At 34.3% G+C, this 14336-nt stretch overlaps 1 protein-coding gene across 1 annotated transcript; it reads left to right on the top strand.

Moving 5' to 3' along the window:
• Positions 1 to 751: 751 nt before the first annotated feature.
• LOC100373708 (atrial natriuretic peptide receptor 1-like) lies at positions 752 to 14013 on the top strand. The gene is made up of 25 exons (XM_085490979.1): positions 752 to 963; positions 1109 to 1218; positions 1336 to 1574; positions 2682 to 2790; positions 4011 to 4214; positions 4365 to 4459; positions 5229 to 5364; positions 6123 to 6250; positions 6682 to 6796; positions 7257 to 7338; positions 7640 to 7754; positions 7849 to 8058; positions 8746 to 8850; positions 9216 to 9287; positions 9779 to 9953; positions 10107 to 10256; positions 10572 to 10752; positions 10844 to 10984; positions 11274 to 11397; positions 11626 to 11694; positions 12185 to 12458; positions 12712 to 12806; positions 13383 to 13450; positions 13564 to 13593; positions 13947 to 14013. Exons 1-25 carry the CDS (start codon positions 752 to 754, stop codon positions 14011 to 14013), a joined length of 3306 nt encoding a protein of 1101 aa, XP_085347105.1.
• Positions 14014 to 14336: the final 323 nt, after the last annotated feature.

The following is a 14336-nucleotide window of genomic DNA, read 5'->3' on the forward strand; positions in this document are numbered from 1 at the left end:
TTAAAGTCAGGCATTGTTTAAAGACAAACAGGGCAACCAAAGCTATGTCTAAATTAAATTAAATTAAATTAAATTAAATTAAATTAAATTAAATTAAATTAAATTAAATTAAATTAAATTAAATTAAATTAAATTAAATTAAATTAAATTGTTATCTTTATTGCGCAAATATTTGAATCGACACTCTGTGGTTGCTGTATGCTTGTAGTTTCTCGGATAACTAAACATGGATAACGAATCAGGAAATGTTATGTTTTAATGAAATATTTTGCGCTGTTCGAACAATTGAGTTCAGTGACGGAATTCTATTTCCGACGCGCGCTATAGCTTTATATCTACATCCAACATAAAGAAAGGGAAGTGTTAGAATGTGACTTTAATAACAATATCGGTAATGTTGGTAGTTTAATCAATATAAAATTCGGACGTTCGAATGATTACTAATACTACAGCATAATTATCGCGTCTATATTGCATTTTTAATTGACACAAACGTGTTTGGCTATATGTACAGTTACCATGACATTACATCGCTACGAGAGGGGACATCCCATGGAGCATTGCACCGCAGATAATTACAGTGTGGTGTCATTAGTGGTTATCACGTGGTGTATGATTACTGTTTTTATTTCGTTACCATGCAACCGACACTATGACCAAGTTGGAAATGATATAGGGATATTTAAATTGAGTACACATGTAATGTTTCAATTGATTTCAATTTCATCATCAAGTGTATACTCATTCCACCATGACACTCTCATGGTTGTTTGTCCTGAGCTCTCTCTTTGCATACCTAATCCCCGCATACTCGTTAATCCATATCAAATTGGGTTTTATGGCACCATGGACGTCAGGATTCGATTTATTAGACAACTTCAGTGGGACAACGAGCGCCGGTGCAATAAACATAGCAATCGACAGGATAAAGGAAATGGACTTGGTTGAAGAACTTGACTTCGAGTAAGACTGATATTTATTTATTTAATTCTTTATAAATCACATTGATTTCTGATATATACTTTATCCTTGATTGATATCTATAAAATGTGAAGGGTTTTAGTTAATGTGACAAATTGCGGTTTATCGTTTTTTCTCTTTTTAACAGGATCGTTTGGCGTGATTCAGAGTGTAACACTAAGCAGACAAGTGGTAGATTAGTAGAACTATATGCAGATGAACACGTTGATGTTATCATAGGACCACCATGTTCACAAGGTTAGTTTTCAGATATTTTGTCGAGAAGTATTGTACAACGATTGCGTATCGTGAACCGATATAAAATGGTCAGAAGGAGTGATGTGTTTTTTTAACCTTATGTGTGATTTTTTTCAGCATGTCTTTCCGCCGGACAACTTGCTTCATTCTGGAATTTACCAATCATTTCCTGGGTAGCGACAGATCCCGAGTTCAATGACAAGACAAGATATACAACTCTAGGTCGGTCATTAGGTCCTTTCACCAAACTTGGTACATTTTTAACGGAAATAATGGAAAGATATAATTGGAACAGAGTTGTTGTTATTGCGTCTACATACCTTCTGTTCAAAGACGCGGCTAATGCTATCGTGAAGGTGAGTTAACTCGATGGTTTAACTCTTGTATTAAACTAAATCTTAATATTAATATGTTAAAGTAGAGTCTTATCCAAATTTGAATAGCAAGAAGTCGAGAATGTCCTATAAAACAACTAGTATCTCTTTTTTCAACATCAGTACAAATCTCCCACGCAGACTTGTATTTCTACGAATATATCTCTGCCACCACGCGATCTTATGCTTGTCGTTGATTGGTCGAGGCGTCACAGTGGCACTACATACAACAATATTTTCGATTTTCGAACCTAATGAAAGCGTACGCGTTGTTTGTAGATTCTGGATGTTTTCAAAGTGAGAAGCTCATTTTTTTACTTTTTGTAACACAAATGGAGAGGCAGTAAGACGAGTTAGCTGTCAATACCTTTCGTTTGTTTATATCGCCTGGCAATAGACAGAACAGTCAGCTTGATGAACGGAACAACACCTTAGTAACCGTTATTCCGCGATGAAATCATTTTATTTTGTAAAATTATTTCACACTTTTCACTGCGTTTACTAAACGATCATTATCAGAGATCGATAATATATTTTGAAACGTCTTTATTAGTAAAAAAATCAACACTAAAGCCCTATAATAACAAAAATACATAATATAATAATAAAAAAAACGCAAATACGCGTGGAAAAACTCTGGTGGAGTTTCACCACAATGGCGATGTATGGTGGCAGAGACACTTTCGGTTTTCTGGTCGCAAGGATCTCTGGGAAGGAGAATGTATCACTACTAAAATACGCGTTTAACTATTCAATAAGCGTCTCTCCTGAGTTGGATATTGCAAATAGGCACAGCTGTTATCTTTTATAGATATGAGAATTTTGAGTTTATGAGAATGAAAGGATATCAAGGACGTACAATACAGTGGGAGTAATAGAAGTCGATGCCACTGTGTAATGTGTACTGAGTGCTAGCTTGGGGATTATTTTATTATTTTAAGTTGTAGTGTAATAACCTTATTATCTTTTATGTTTTCACGATCTATGTTTGCTGTGGGACATATACAGATGAATTTGTAGTAGATTTCACAGACACATTTAGCATAGCACTATATACTAGGTTATTGACATTGATTATTTGCATTACAGACATTTCAAGAAAATAACGTAACCATGGCATATTATGCTACGTACGATAACAACCCAACACAGAAGTTTATTCAGAATATTTTGACAAAAACAAAGAGAGAGGGAAGAAGTAAGTTACAATCTAATTATATACTTGTATTTAAATTTCAGCATCTACCATATGACATTTTCCCAAATATTTTGGAATATGGAATATATCCAAGAAATATGAATTCATTATGCACATATTCGTGGCTAACATATACACTTCCATCTGGACTAATAAAAGACGACTATCGCTTATTTGTCGAATCATTGTTAACCTAATCAAAGAAACCAGACTTGGTGGTCGAAATACAATTTGTTACTGTATTCGTATCTTGAATTTTCAAGGTGAATGTTCCGGCACTCCACTATCACCTTGACGTATTTCATTAGGACTATGTGTATGTGACAATATCCTTACAGTTTAGAATCAGTTTACCAACAGCCAATCATATTGCTTATTTCTTGGCCAAGCTATCAACATCTTCGAGGTAGAGCTAAGTCACAAGACAATTGTGTAAATATATGCCAGGACGTAATGATTTCTCCCGACGTCTGCAAATTGTAGAAGTTTGATTGATGCAGTGCGGCATATTTACACGAGCGTCGGGAAAAGGCCATAGCGCACTGTTACAACAAGTGTTCCTAGATAGAAAAAGCCGTAACCACATCATCTAAGAAGTTTTTATGAACAGCGTTCTGTTTATTCTTCTGTATATTAATTGGTTAATGCTGGTTTTTATTCTAATCATATGCAAACGTTGGCAGACGCGCGCTCGTTGCACTCTTTGCGAATTGTGCGCTTCATTTCATTTGGTGTTACCACCAATGCAAACGTCAATAGAATGGAAAGTCGGCGTGACTTGCATAACGTGATGGGTGAATTGTTGTTTACTCAATTTCACGTGAACGGTTCTTCCCTACGCTTGGCATATTAGATTAAAAGAGATGAATAGAGAATATATTTCACATCTACGGCGAGTTTAACACATTTTCGCCACGTGACTAATTTGCCTAATTATAGAACTTCAGTTTTATAGAAATAAAGAAATAAATTAGTCAATGAAGAAGCATAATTTGTTGCAAAATCCTTCAAACTTGATAATGATGTCAATAAAATAAATCCAGCATACTGATAATGTCATATTCAGTGTTCTTCATTGTTCCTAATTCCAAGAAAACTCAACTGTAAAACGTGCTATTTTATCTCATTTGCATATAAGCTCTTGATACTACCAATGGTATTGCAACGGTAATGACTGTTAGTAATCTGCGGTGTATATGTATTATTTAATGCTTTTACAGTTGTTGTTATTTGTGCACCTAAACGGGATCGGCGCATGTTGTTACTGGAAGCATACGATATGGGCATGACTACGGGTGAATACGTGTTTTACACAGTTGAAATGTTACCTGAACAAGATGTCATCACTGCTGAAGAAACGTTTCTAGGAGATGATGGTCGTGACGAAGACGCCAGGAAAGCATTTGGAGCCGTATTCCATGTAAGTGCACATATATGAAAAAGGTGAATAAATTTCCGCAGCAAAGACGGAACACCACACGAAAAGCAAATATTTCATTTAAATAGCTAATATCGTATTCAGATTTTGAGAAATAGATATAGCACTTTTTCGTTTTCTTAGATGTCGTTGGCAGCATTGAGCGGCGAAGAGGTAGACCAATTCACCATTGATGTAGTACGGCGTTTGAAAGACCCGCCATGGAATATAACATTGGATACCAGCATTAAGGTATAGAGATGATGTTGTAAAAGTCTTACGAATAAATTTATTTTTTTTGTAGGGAAGAGGGATGGGGTGACTGATGGCGGTCCATGTATTATTTCTGTAAATTTAAAGAATGTGACCATGCATTTCAGTAAGTTTGTATTATTAGAACCACCCGGAACCAACCATTTCATACAGTTTGCAGATGCATGCGCAATAACCAGACAAACTAATTGACTTCTTGAATTCGGCAATTTTACTTTGTGAAAATCGCGGTGTGATTTGAATGTCCGTGAATCCACCAGCAAGTATCAGAGTGTGGCATCCAACAATCTAGCACAACATTCTCGATATAAACTGTACATGGACATATTATCGTTCTTTCAACGAATTTACTGACATCATATACTCATCTGCCGATCCCCGATCCGCTGCAGACATGGCTGCACGTTTTTTTTACGTATTCAATTTTTCAACTTTTTTGTGTTGTGTTACCAGCGATTAGAATAGGCGCAATCTTTTCAGCTACTCGTGCCACGCAGTATTCATGTTTTCCGTTTTGGCATTTCGATGAACAGCCTGTACGGTGTGTTGGTGTTGTTCATTCTTTGTGCAGACGCCATTGGAGTGGAACGTCAGTGTGATTTGCATAAACGATGGGATGTATTATTCTAGTGAATACGACATTTTGTAATGGTAATAAAACCGAATGCATGCCTAAAATGTAATATTAATATTAAATATCTATAGTAGCGCATGGGATCTTTTTGATTAAAGTTGTTTTTCTATTCAGGGAAATAAATATTCCGCTTTTCTACATGATGCGATGATACTATACGCTTTGGCGTTGAACGACACGGTGTCAAATGGCTTTGATTATCGTGATGGTGAGGTAATGTTGAGAGCAATGGCAGGCAAGTTTTTTAAAGGTGAGTGCCTGTCTGATACAAATTAGACATACGGAATGATGATAATCGTTCAAAACCATGTGATGTCTTTTTTAAATTTATAGAAATATTCTTTGAAGATAGATCCTTGGCTGATAGACGGAGACTGGAGTGTAATGCTAGGGTTGTAAGGACTACCGTTATGCGAAACCATGCAGCAGTAGATGCCTCTGAGCAAGACTTGTATTGGGGTTATTTAAAGTAGTTAATTTCAAATGAAAGTGAACATGGCTATGGTTATCTAGAAACCACTGTGAGAAGACACCAACATGGCATTGAGTGTACTCACTGGAAGCCTTGTACCATGTAGTACGGTTCTTTACGTCTGAGTGTCCAATCAATTCTCATGATTAATACATTACGTCATAGCAGGGTGTTCAAGAATGCAGTACACTGTTTGTACAATGACATAACATACTGAGGTTGAAAGTTAACTGTCTTACTTTGTATGTGTTCAAAAACGTGTTAGTTTTCTCTTAATTGTTATGATGCTACGTCAATTATACAAATGTAATGATAACACTGGAACATTATTCTTATTTTGTACCAACATTTGAATTGCCTGAATCGTACTGATAGAGTGCGTGTCTTTAATTATGCTAAAACAAGATTGATGAAGTCTTTCACATTAAATGCAAGAGTTAAATCAGATACAAGTTAAAAAATATTATTAAAATTAAAAGTTGGTAATGCTTCTCATTGTGATGAAATTCATGCAGTTTATTTGCTTCACAATGTAGGTATAACTGGAAATGTGTTAATGGATATGGACGGAGATAGAGAACCTGATTACTGGATTTCTGATTTGAAAGAAAATGGACGTTTTGAGAAGATCGCAGAAGTTGTCAATATTGACAATGCAACTCGGGTAAGTGTATTTTAACATATATATGATGAATTTAACAGAATTTTATTGTTTGGTTACCTCATCTTTTTTGTTTATTTATAGATTGATTCATTTGTTTCATTTGATACTCACTGCTTATCTGATCACTAGTATTTTAGTGGTTTCCTCTGATAATCATTACTTTTTTGTTCATTTAATAAGTTTGCCAATGTATTCTCTGATAATCATTTCTTTATTAATTATTTAATACTATTTTCATTAATATTTTCGTGGTCTCCTGTTATATATCATGTTATGTATCATTTAATAATATTTCTATTGAAGTTCGATCGTCTTATACTCGTTGCTTTATTAATTATTTCATAATATTTATCTACTAACATTTTGCTGTACACGAACAACCGTGGTATATATAGTGTTGATTGTACTATATTTGTTGTGTTCATTTTCAGATGTTTCGTCAGATTGGCGAGCCGCAATGGGGCGACGGGCGAGTTGGGCATGAGTTTGCACCACCAGACATCCCAGTATGTGGTTTTGAAGGAGAGTTTTGTCAGGAAAGTAGCAGTAAGTCATTTTATTATTGTATGATATTTTTGCATCAAGGATTACATTGGCTAAATGTACACTACGTAATTCAGATCATTTGATGATCGTCTAAGCATGATAACATTCAAATAAAGCAACATTAAATTGCCTATGTAAACAACATTTATATATTTAAAAAAAGGAAATGTCTACTTCATTGAACACAATGTGAGCAGATGGTTGCGAGTCTGGTTTGTTGGTTGGTTGGTTGGTTGGGCGTTGGTGGGTCGATATTTTTTGTTTGGGTCGTGAGTGAATAAATTGCCGTGCGTGCGTGTGTGTGTGTGTGTGTGTGGGGGGGGGGGTGAACAGTGTGTCGGTGAATTGCTTGGTTGGGGGGGGGGGGTAAATTGACCCAGACTTTAAATTGCCACGTATCTTGTATTTGCAATGATCTTTTTTTACTTCAGTGACTAATTTCTTATTTCTTTTCAAATAGATGTATATATTTACGTTATTGCATTTTCTGCTGTGGTTTTGCTGGTTGTACTAATGGTAGTACTTGGCTTTTATTTATACAGGTATGCTTTGATTGAGTGTTAAATATTAGTAGTGCTGTAGAGAGATAGGTGGACAAATAAGAATGATGGAGTTTCTGTTTACTGTGTTTTCCTGCGATAATATCAGTGAAAATGTTTGGTAGTACAAGCCATACTAATACAGTAGTGACCGTCCATGATAGGCTACTTTTTCACATTAGTATATACCAAACCGATTTAAACTTGAAGAATACGATACCGGCAAAATGAATCCGTAAGCAGCAAATAAACAATTTATTAGTCAACATGAATACAACCAAATGTTTCCGACTTTTGTTATTAGACGGAGTCAGTATGAAGCTGAATTGATGAGTATGAGATGGAAGATTCAATTTGAAGATATTCAAATGATTTCTAATACGTCACACCCGAAACTGATCACCGGACATGGAAGCCAGGTGAGATACACTCACTTGCATAGTAGAAGCGTTAATAGACAACGAGTAAGAAAAAATGTATTTTAACCGAAATGTCTTAATGTTGCTTTTATAGACAAGTGCTAAATCTGGAAGTCTTGGATCAGGTTCTTTATTATCCAAACTATCTTCGAAATGTTCGAGTGGGCTACAAAGTGCGACTACTGCTAAAAGTACACAGTACTTCTGCAAAGTCGGAGTTTATCGGGGATTGACTGTGGCTATGAAAAAAATCAACAAGGAGCACATGCAAATCACCCGTAAGGTGCTGATTGAATTCAGTGAGGTAAGTCAAAGTACTAGTGTTTATTGTTCTTTGTGCATATCATTGCAATTTTCATGATAAAGAAAACACTAGACATATTCTATACTCATTATTATTGCCCGTGTCGATAATTCAGTTTATTTGAATTACTCCAATGTTTTCTTCTGTTTCTGGGATTGAAATTGCATGTACAACTACAGGAATATTCCAAACATAAAACACATAATGTCCATCTTGTGAAATGGCTAAATGAATAACTCAAATGTGCAGTTTGAATTCAAAGTATAGGATGTGACATGATATATTCCAAAGATGTGTTTTCACAGCGTGTCACGTACATTCCAACTTATAGTGTGTATTTCGATAAGCCTAAGCGACAAAATTATTATCTATGCTCTGAGAATCAAAAACCTTCCATTGAACTATGGTACACTGAGGCATCCATTGCTATTGGACTAGACTAAGCAACTAATCTGTTTTGACTATAATATAATAATTCCACTAGTCTTCTATTTTGACAGAAATGAGTCTGATTACTGTGTGTATTTTCTTTCACGTAGATTAGGGAACTTAGTCATGACAACCTGAACATATTCATTGGAGCATCGGTGGATGTGGGAAACATTTACGTACTATGGCAGTATTGTCCTAAAGGAAGTCTTCAGGTAGTTCATGTTACACTAATGAAAACAATGTTTATATTATCAGATACGTGAACTTACTCATGAAAACCTCAATATATTTTTGGGAGCTTGTATAATTAGTCCCAAACTATGTCTTGTGTGGCAATATTGTCATAAAGGAAGTCTGCAGGTATAGTTAAAAGCCAGTTTTGAATTTAAGGTATTTGTGTTGTATCGTTCTCGTTCTGCTAATAATGGTTATATTATTTAATTCTTTATAATTGCTGTAACGAAAATTGCACCCTGGAATCACTGATGAGTTGTATTACATCAGTGTATAACTAATATGACAGTGAGCATGCATATTTTAATATGTACATTCATAATAATATGTATTGTAATTATGCACGTAACACTACATTGCATCGTTTGTGTGTACTTTTACGGTACCTTTGTACGGAAAGTGCATGCGAACTGAATAGAGCTGTTTGAAAGAAATTACTGCTGCATTATTTACTATAAAGTTTATTTATTTGTCTTTTATTTTTCCTGTAGGACTTATTGGAGAATGATGATGTGAAGTTGGATACAGCATTTAAGATGTCTTTTATTTCTGATATCGATTTGGTAATGTACCGATATGTTAATATAGTACACACACTTTACCATTAGTAGTTTTATTGGTTATTGTTATTTAACTAAAATATGCAATGTGTTGACAATGAAAATATAGTTCGCATAAGGCAGAAAAAAACAATAAAACATAATTGGCTGATGACCGAAATCAGATGCAGCTATTGAGTTCTAATTTAAATGCTTCCCACCTGGGGGAATATGCTCAATTTAACGAAGCCGAATATGTTTCTTTTTATATATGCGTTGTTTATTTCTCCCCATGTTTTCTACAGTAGCTTTCTATAATATTCCGGTGTTAGAGAAATACTTTCGAGTTACATTGTTCAAAGTGTATATTGCATTGTTTTGTGTGCTTCAGACCATGAAAAAGCAACAAGCAAATACAATTCTCCGTGTCTATCAGTAATTTTATTGAATTCATTTGAATTGGGATGGCAATACATTTCATTCAAGAATAATTAAATTAACATTGTTTTACACAGGGAATGGAGTACTTACACAAAAGCCAACATGGGTACTGTTCCCATGGCAACCTGAAATCGTCAAACTGCTTGGTAGACAATCGATGGGTTGTGAAAATTAGCGACTATGGTCTGCCGAGCTTCATGCAGGGACAGTCTCAATCTGATGAAACGGAAGAGCAAGATAAATTTTTACGTATGTTTGAACGAAGTGGGGTTATAGTAAATAATTTAATTTAATGAATCCATATATTTAGTTATCCAATTGCGTGTTTCACGTCTCTAAAGAAGATAATTGAATATTGTTTACGTTCTATATTCAGAAAAAGATTTGTTATAATTGTTCCAGGTAAATTATGGACCGCTCCTGAAATTTTGCGTATGAACTTTCCACCTCCATGTGGCACTCAAAAAGGGGATATTTACAGCTTTGCTATTGTACTGTTTGAAATTATTGAACGTTCTGCGCCATACACGTTTGACCACATAACACCTAGAGGTAAGACACCATCGACAATACAAACGTTTTGTTTGATTAATAATCGTGCCTATGCATATAAAAGTGTGTACAAAGTGTACTTCTTATTTCTTCAGATGTTTGAAAATAAGTTATAATCTGATTAGCCTGGCACAAGGAAGTAGCAACGCTCTACTTTTCCGGAATTTGTCAACCAATTAGAAAACGTCTTACTAGAAAAAAACCCCAGAATACTCTGTATATGGTTTGTAACACGGACCCTGACTGGCTGATCGAACGGTATTTGAAAACTCAGAATACAACAGCGCATTGATTTGTATTGTTTCATAACTACAGATGTTGTGAATAGAATTCGCAGTGGCGAGAGTACTCCATATCGTCCAGTAATGTCAGCTGAGAACGATTCTATGGGCGAACGCATTCGCCAGTTAATGATACAATGTTGGAGCGAAAATCAAGAAGAGAGACCATCTTTCAGCAAAATCAAATCTGTTATTCGTTCTATAAATGGTGGAAAGTAAGTGTTTCATATTCGTTGTCGGTAATATATATTATGTATTTACAAATGTTCGATAACTCAGGTGATATATGTCATTGTCATATTTCAGGAACGTCAGTATTATGGACAATATTTTAAGCATGATGGAAAAATATTCCAACAACCTGGAAGCAATTGTCGAAGAAAGAACCGAGCAACTTGTTGAAGAAAAACGAAAAACGGATCGGCTGCTGTATCGAATGCTACCTCCGTGAGTTTTAACTCTCGTTTGTTACGTACAAATAATTGGTTTCTACCTTAATTGGTTCTACTGTTATGTTGTAACCATATCAACGTTTGCACATCGTGGCGTGTAAGAAATAGCTCATGTTCGGTTTGTGTCGTGAATCATCTAGTCACTAACAACAAAGCCAAAATTCTAAAAATAAAGAAAGTCTCAGTTGTTCCATAAATTACATTATGTAGTAATAGTTTTGTTTGCAAATAATCATGCCTTGTTAGTTAGTATGTGATATGTGTGGATACATTGCTTATTTCAGGACCGTCGCAGATGCCCTAAAGCTTGGAAACATCGTTCCACCACAAAGTTACGAATGCGCCACTATTTATTTTTCTGATGTTGTAGGTTTTACTAAACTTTCCTCTGAGAGCACACCAAAACAGGTAACATCATTCAAATAATTATATTGTGCGGGCAACATTGTGATACATTGCAACGAATGAGTATATTTAACACAAGATTAATTGTTAAAAAATTTAAGTATTAGATCTTAGAAAACCCGTATATTTATCTATCTATATATTCTTGGATCACAATATTAGTTTATTTTTGTTTAAATTTGGTTTTATTACGTTTTTCGAATATTCAGATTTTTTTTTACATATTTTCAGGTTGTTGACCTTTTGAATGATCTTTACACATGTTTTGATGGATTGATTTCAAACCATGACGTATATAAGGTATGTGTGTGTTTGATTTTTTGATTAGAGTTCAAAAAAGAACAGATGAAATTTATCTATTTAGTGAATTAAATTTGTGTAAATTTTAGTGTTCGAACGTTAAGTACACAACATTTACATTTTCTTAAATTTATGTACCGTCACGTCTGTTTTTATTATTTTCTGAATGTATCACTGCCGGTCCATCAACAATACTGAGATCGTTGTACATGTTTTCGTGGAATCGAGATGTTGTTTGGTTTCAACACTTGTCATGGTCACATTGATATTTAGCCAACATACCAATACCAATACCATTATTACCCGCGAACCTCATTATTTTTCTGATTATAAGTTTAGTATTTTAAGCCATGTTGTTTCTTACTTATTATTTATTTATTTACTTTTGCTGTAAAGTACTTATTTATTTTGTTATACACTCTTGATCAGTCTGTAAAAATATAATCATTATTATTGATATTATCTCTTACACTGAAATGTATACACATAGGTTGAAACCATTGGTGATGCATATATGATAGTGTCCGGTTTGCCACAGAGAAATGGTAAACGTCATAGTGCTGAGATTGCCAACTGTGCATTGGACCTGCTTAGTTCCATCACACGTTTTAAAATACGTCATCGTCCTGACGAAAAACTGCAACTGCGAATTGGTATACATACAGGTCCTGTAGTGGCTGGAGTTGTTGGTTTGGTTATGCCTCGATATTGTCTGTTCGGGGATACTGTCAATTTAGCGTCTATATTGGAATCCAATGGAAAACGTGAGTTTCTTGATATTTGCAATTTCCCAGTTTTCCTTTCTACTATCATCCCTTATTTTCATATTCAAGCCAACACATTTGGAGTTATATAAGATGACGTTTATTTAAATCAGATGGAGAACATTTAAAGAATTAACCGCATATTTTGCGTGAACCACCTTTTCGCCTAAGACTACATATGTGCAATTAGCGTTAATACCGTGGGTGAAACTGCATAATTTAATAATCACTCTAAACCATTATGTTTTATCAGCATTACACGTTCACATCAGCAAGCAAACCTACCTTGCTCTGGTCGCATTGGATTGTGGTTATCGCATGTATCTTCGTGGAGAGATGCATATAAAGGTACGTTAAGTGGGTGTGTATGAAAAATGAATAATATTTACGAGGCTTATCGTGCATATGTGCATTTAATCCATGATCCTTTCAAAGAATATACTTATACCAACTAATTAAAAAAGTTAATATAGGCGTTCATTTTTTTTTTATTTATGAGGAGTAATGAAATAATACTTTCATGATATTTCGTAATATGTCTGATATAACATCACGTTTCTAGCAAGTAGAAATAACGACATATTCAGTCCACTGTTTCTTCACAATGTCAATCTGTAGTGTGTGCCATTTTTTTCGGTGATAGTTTGATCCACAATGCATTTATTTATTGTGATCTGTAAACTTGATCATCTGCCGTTGAATTTTTAAGGATGCCGCTGTAAATTCTACAGCTTAATATAATCTTATCCAAGATTAGTCTTACTTATATAAGTGCATAGTTGTTCACTTGTACGAAGTGATATTCAGAATAATTGCTTTGTATCGTCTTATAGTTTCTGTTCAATATACATGTGTGTTATGTACCAATGCTTTGTATAAATGCACATTAATTACTTTTAACATTGTTCATACACTACACTGCAGGGTAGAGGTTTATTGCCGACATATTTTCTTACCGGTAAAGATGGGTACAAAGGAACGCTTCCCCAGCGGTACGTAGAGAAATTAATAACCTGGACATGGTTATTCCTTTAAAATTAATGATAATCCATATGTAGAATGACTCACATATATTGTTTGACTAAGATTTTTATTTTCATTGTAGTGAGGACATAAAGAAAAGCGATGATATGAGGTAGGAATTGTTAACATACACAACAATCACAACAAATTGAGTTTGAAGAATCACCATATTTGTATAGAAACCAATCCCACAAATAATTAAATGGGACAAACGAATCTGGGAACTGAGATGAATAATTACTTCACATCCACTGTGGACCACTATATTATACATTTTTGGTATTCTCTACATTTTAATTATTCTCAGTGGACGTGTTCGTATCAATGTTACTATTTTTTCACAGTTTAGCTCAGCGTTTTATTTTAAATTGAATTTTTAATGGGGATTCACATTAATAACGTTTCAGATACATTTTTAATCTATTATGTACAATAATAATGTTTTTGTTGTTCTTATTTTAACAGGCAGAATGATAACTTTGCAGAATATGGTGGAGATTATGAAGCGTCATCAATGCATAAATATAATTAACTCAATAATTAAAAACTAAAGAGAAAAAGCAAGTCATATTGTACTAAAATGTTCTCATATAGGAAATAGTGTTGAATGTAGTATGTTATCAAGATCCATTATATCATTTATAAACACATGATTTCTCTTGTTTTTTCATGATAAATTCGGTTTGTAATTTCAATATCGCGTATGCCCACAAACATTATTGAGTTTCAGCCACAAATGTTAAAGTTGCATTATTGGCAACATTGTTTTTTATAGCTTTTAGTCAATTGTGTAATTTAAACAATGCAACCAGCAAGAAAGTAGCTTCAAAAGTTATGTAGCATTATCGCAGATTT

The sequence above is a fragment of the Saccoglossus kowalevskii genome, chromosome 16, assembly GCF_978046115.1.
Source record: "Saccoglossus kowalevskii chromosome 16, keSacKowa6.1, whole genome shotgun sequence".
NCBI classification, from domain to species: domain Eukaryota; kingdom Metazoa; phylum Hemichordata; class Enteropneusta; family Harrimaniidae; genus Saccoglossus; species Saccoglossus kowalevskii.

Bases quoted from the DNA above. Each gene is read 5' to 3' on its own strand.
- LOC100373708 (XM_085490979.1), top strand. From the start codon at position 752: ATGACACTCTCATGGTTGTTTGTCCTGAGCTCTCTCTTTGCATACCTA. The intron at 7,339-7,639 runs GTATGCTTTGAT...TTTTGTTATTAG, and splicing joins CTTGGCTTTTATTTATACAG to ACGGAGTCAGTATGAAGCTG. The intron at 10,753-10,843 runs GTAAGTGTTTCA...GTCATATTTCAG, and splicing joins CGTTCTATAAATGGTGGAAA to GAACGTCAGTATTATGGACA.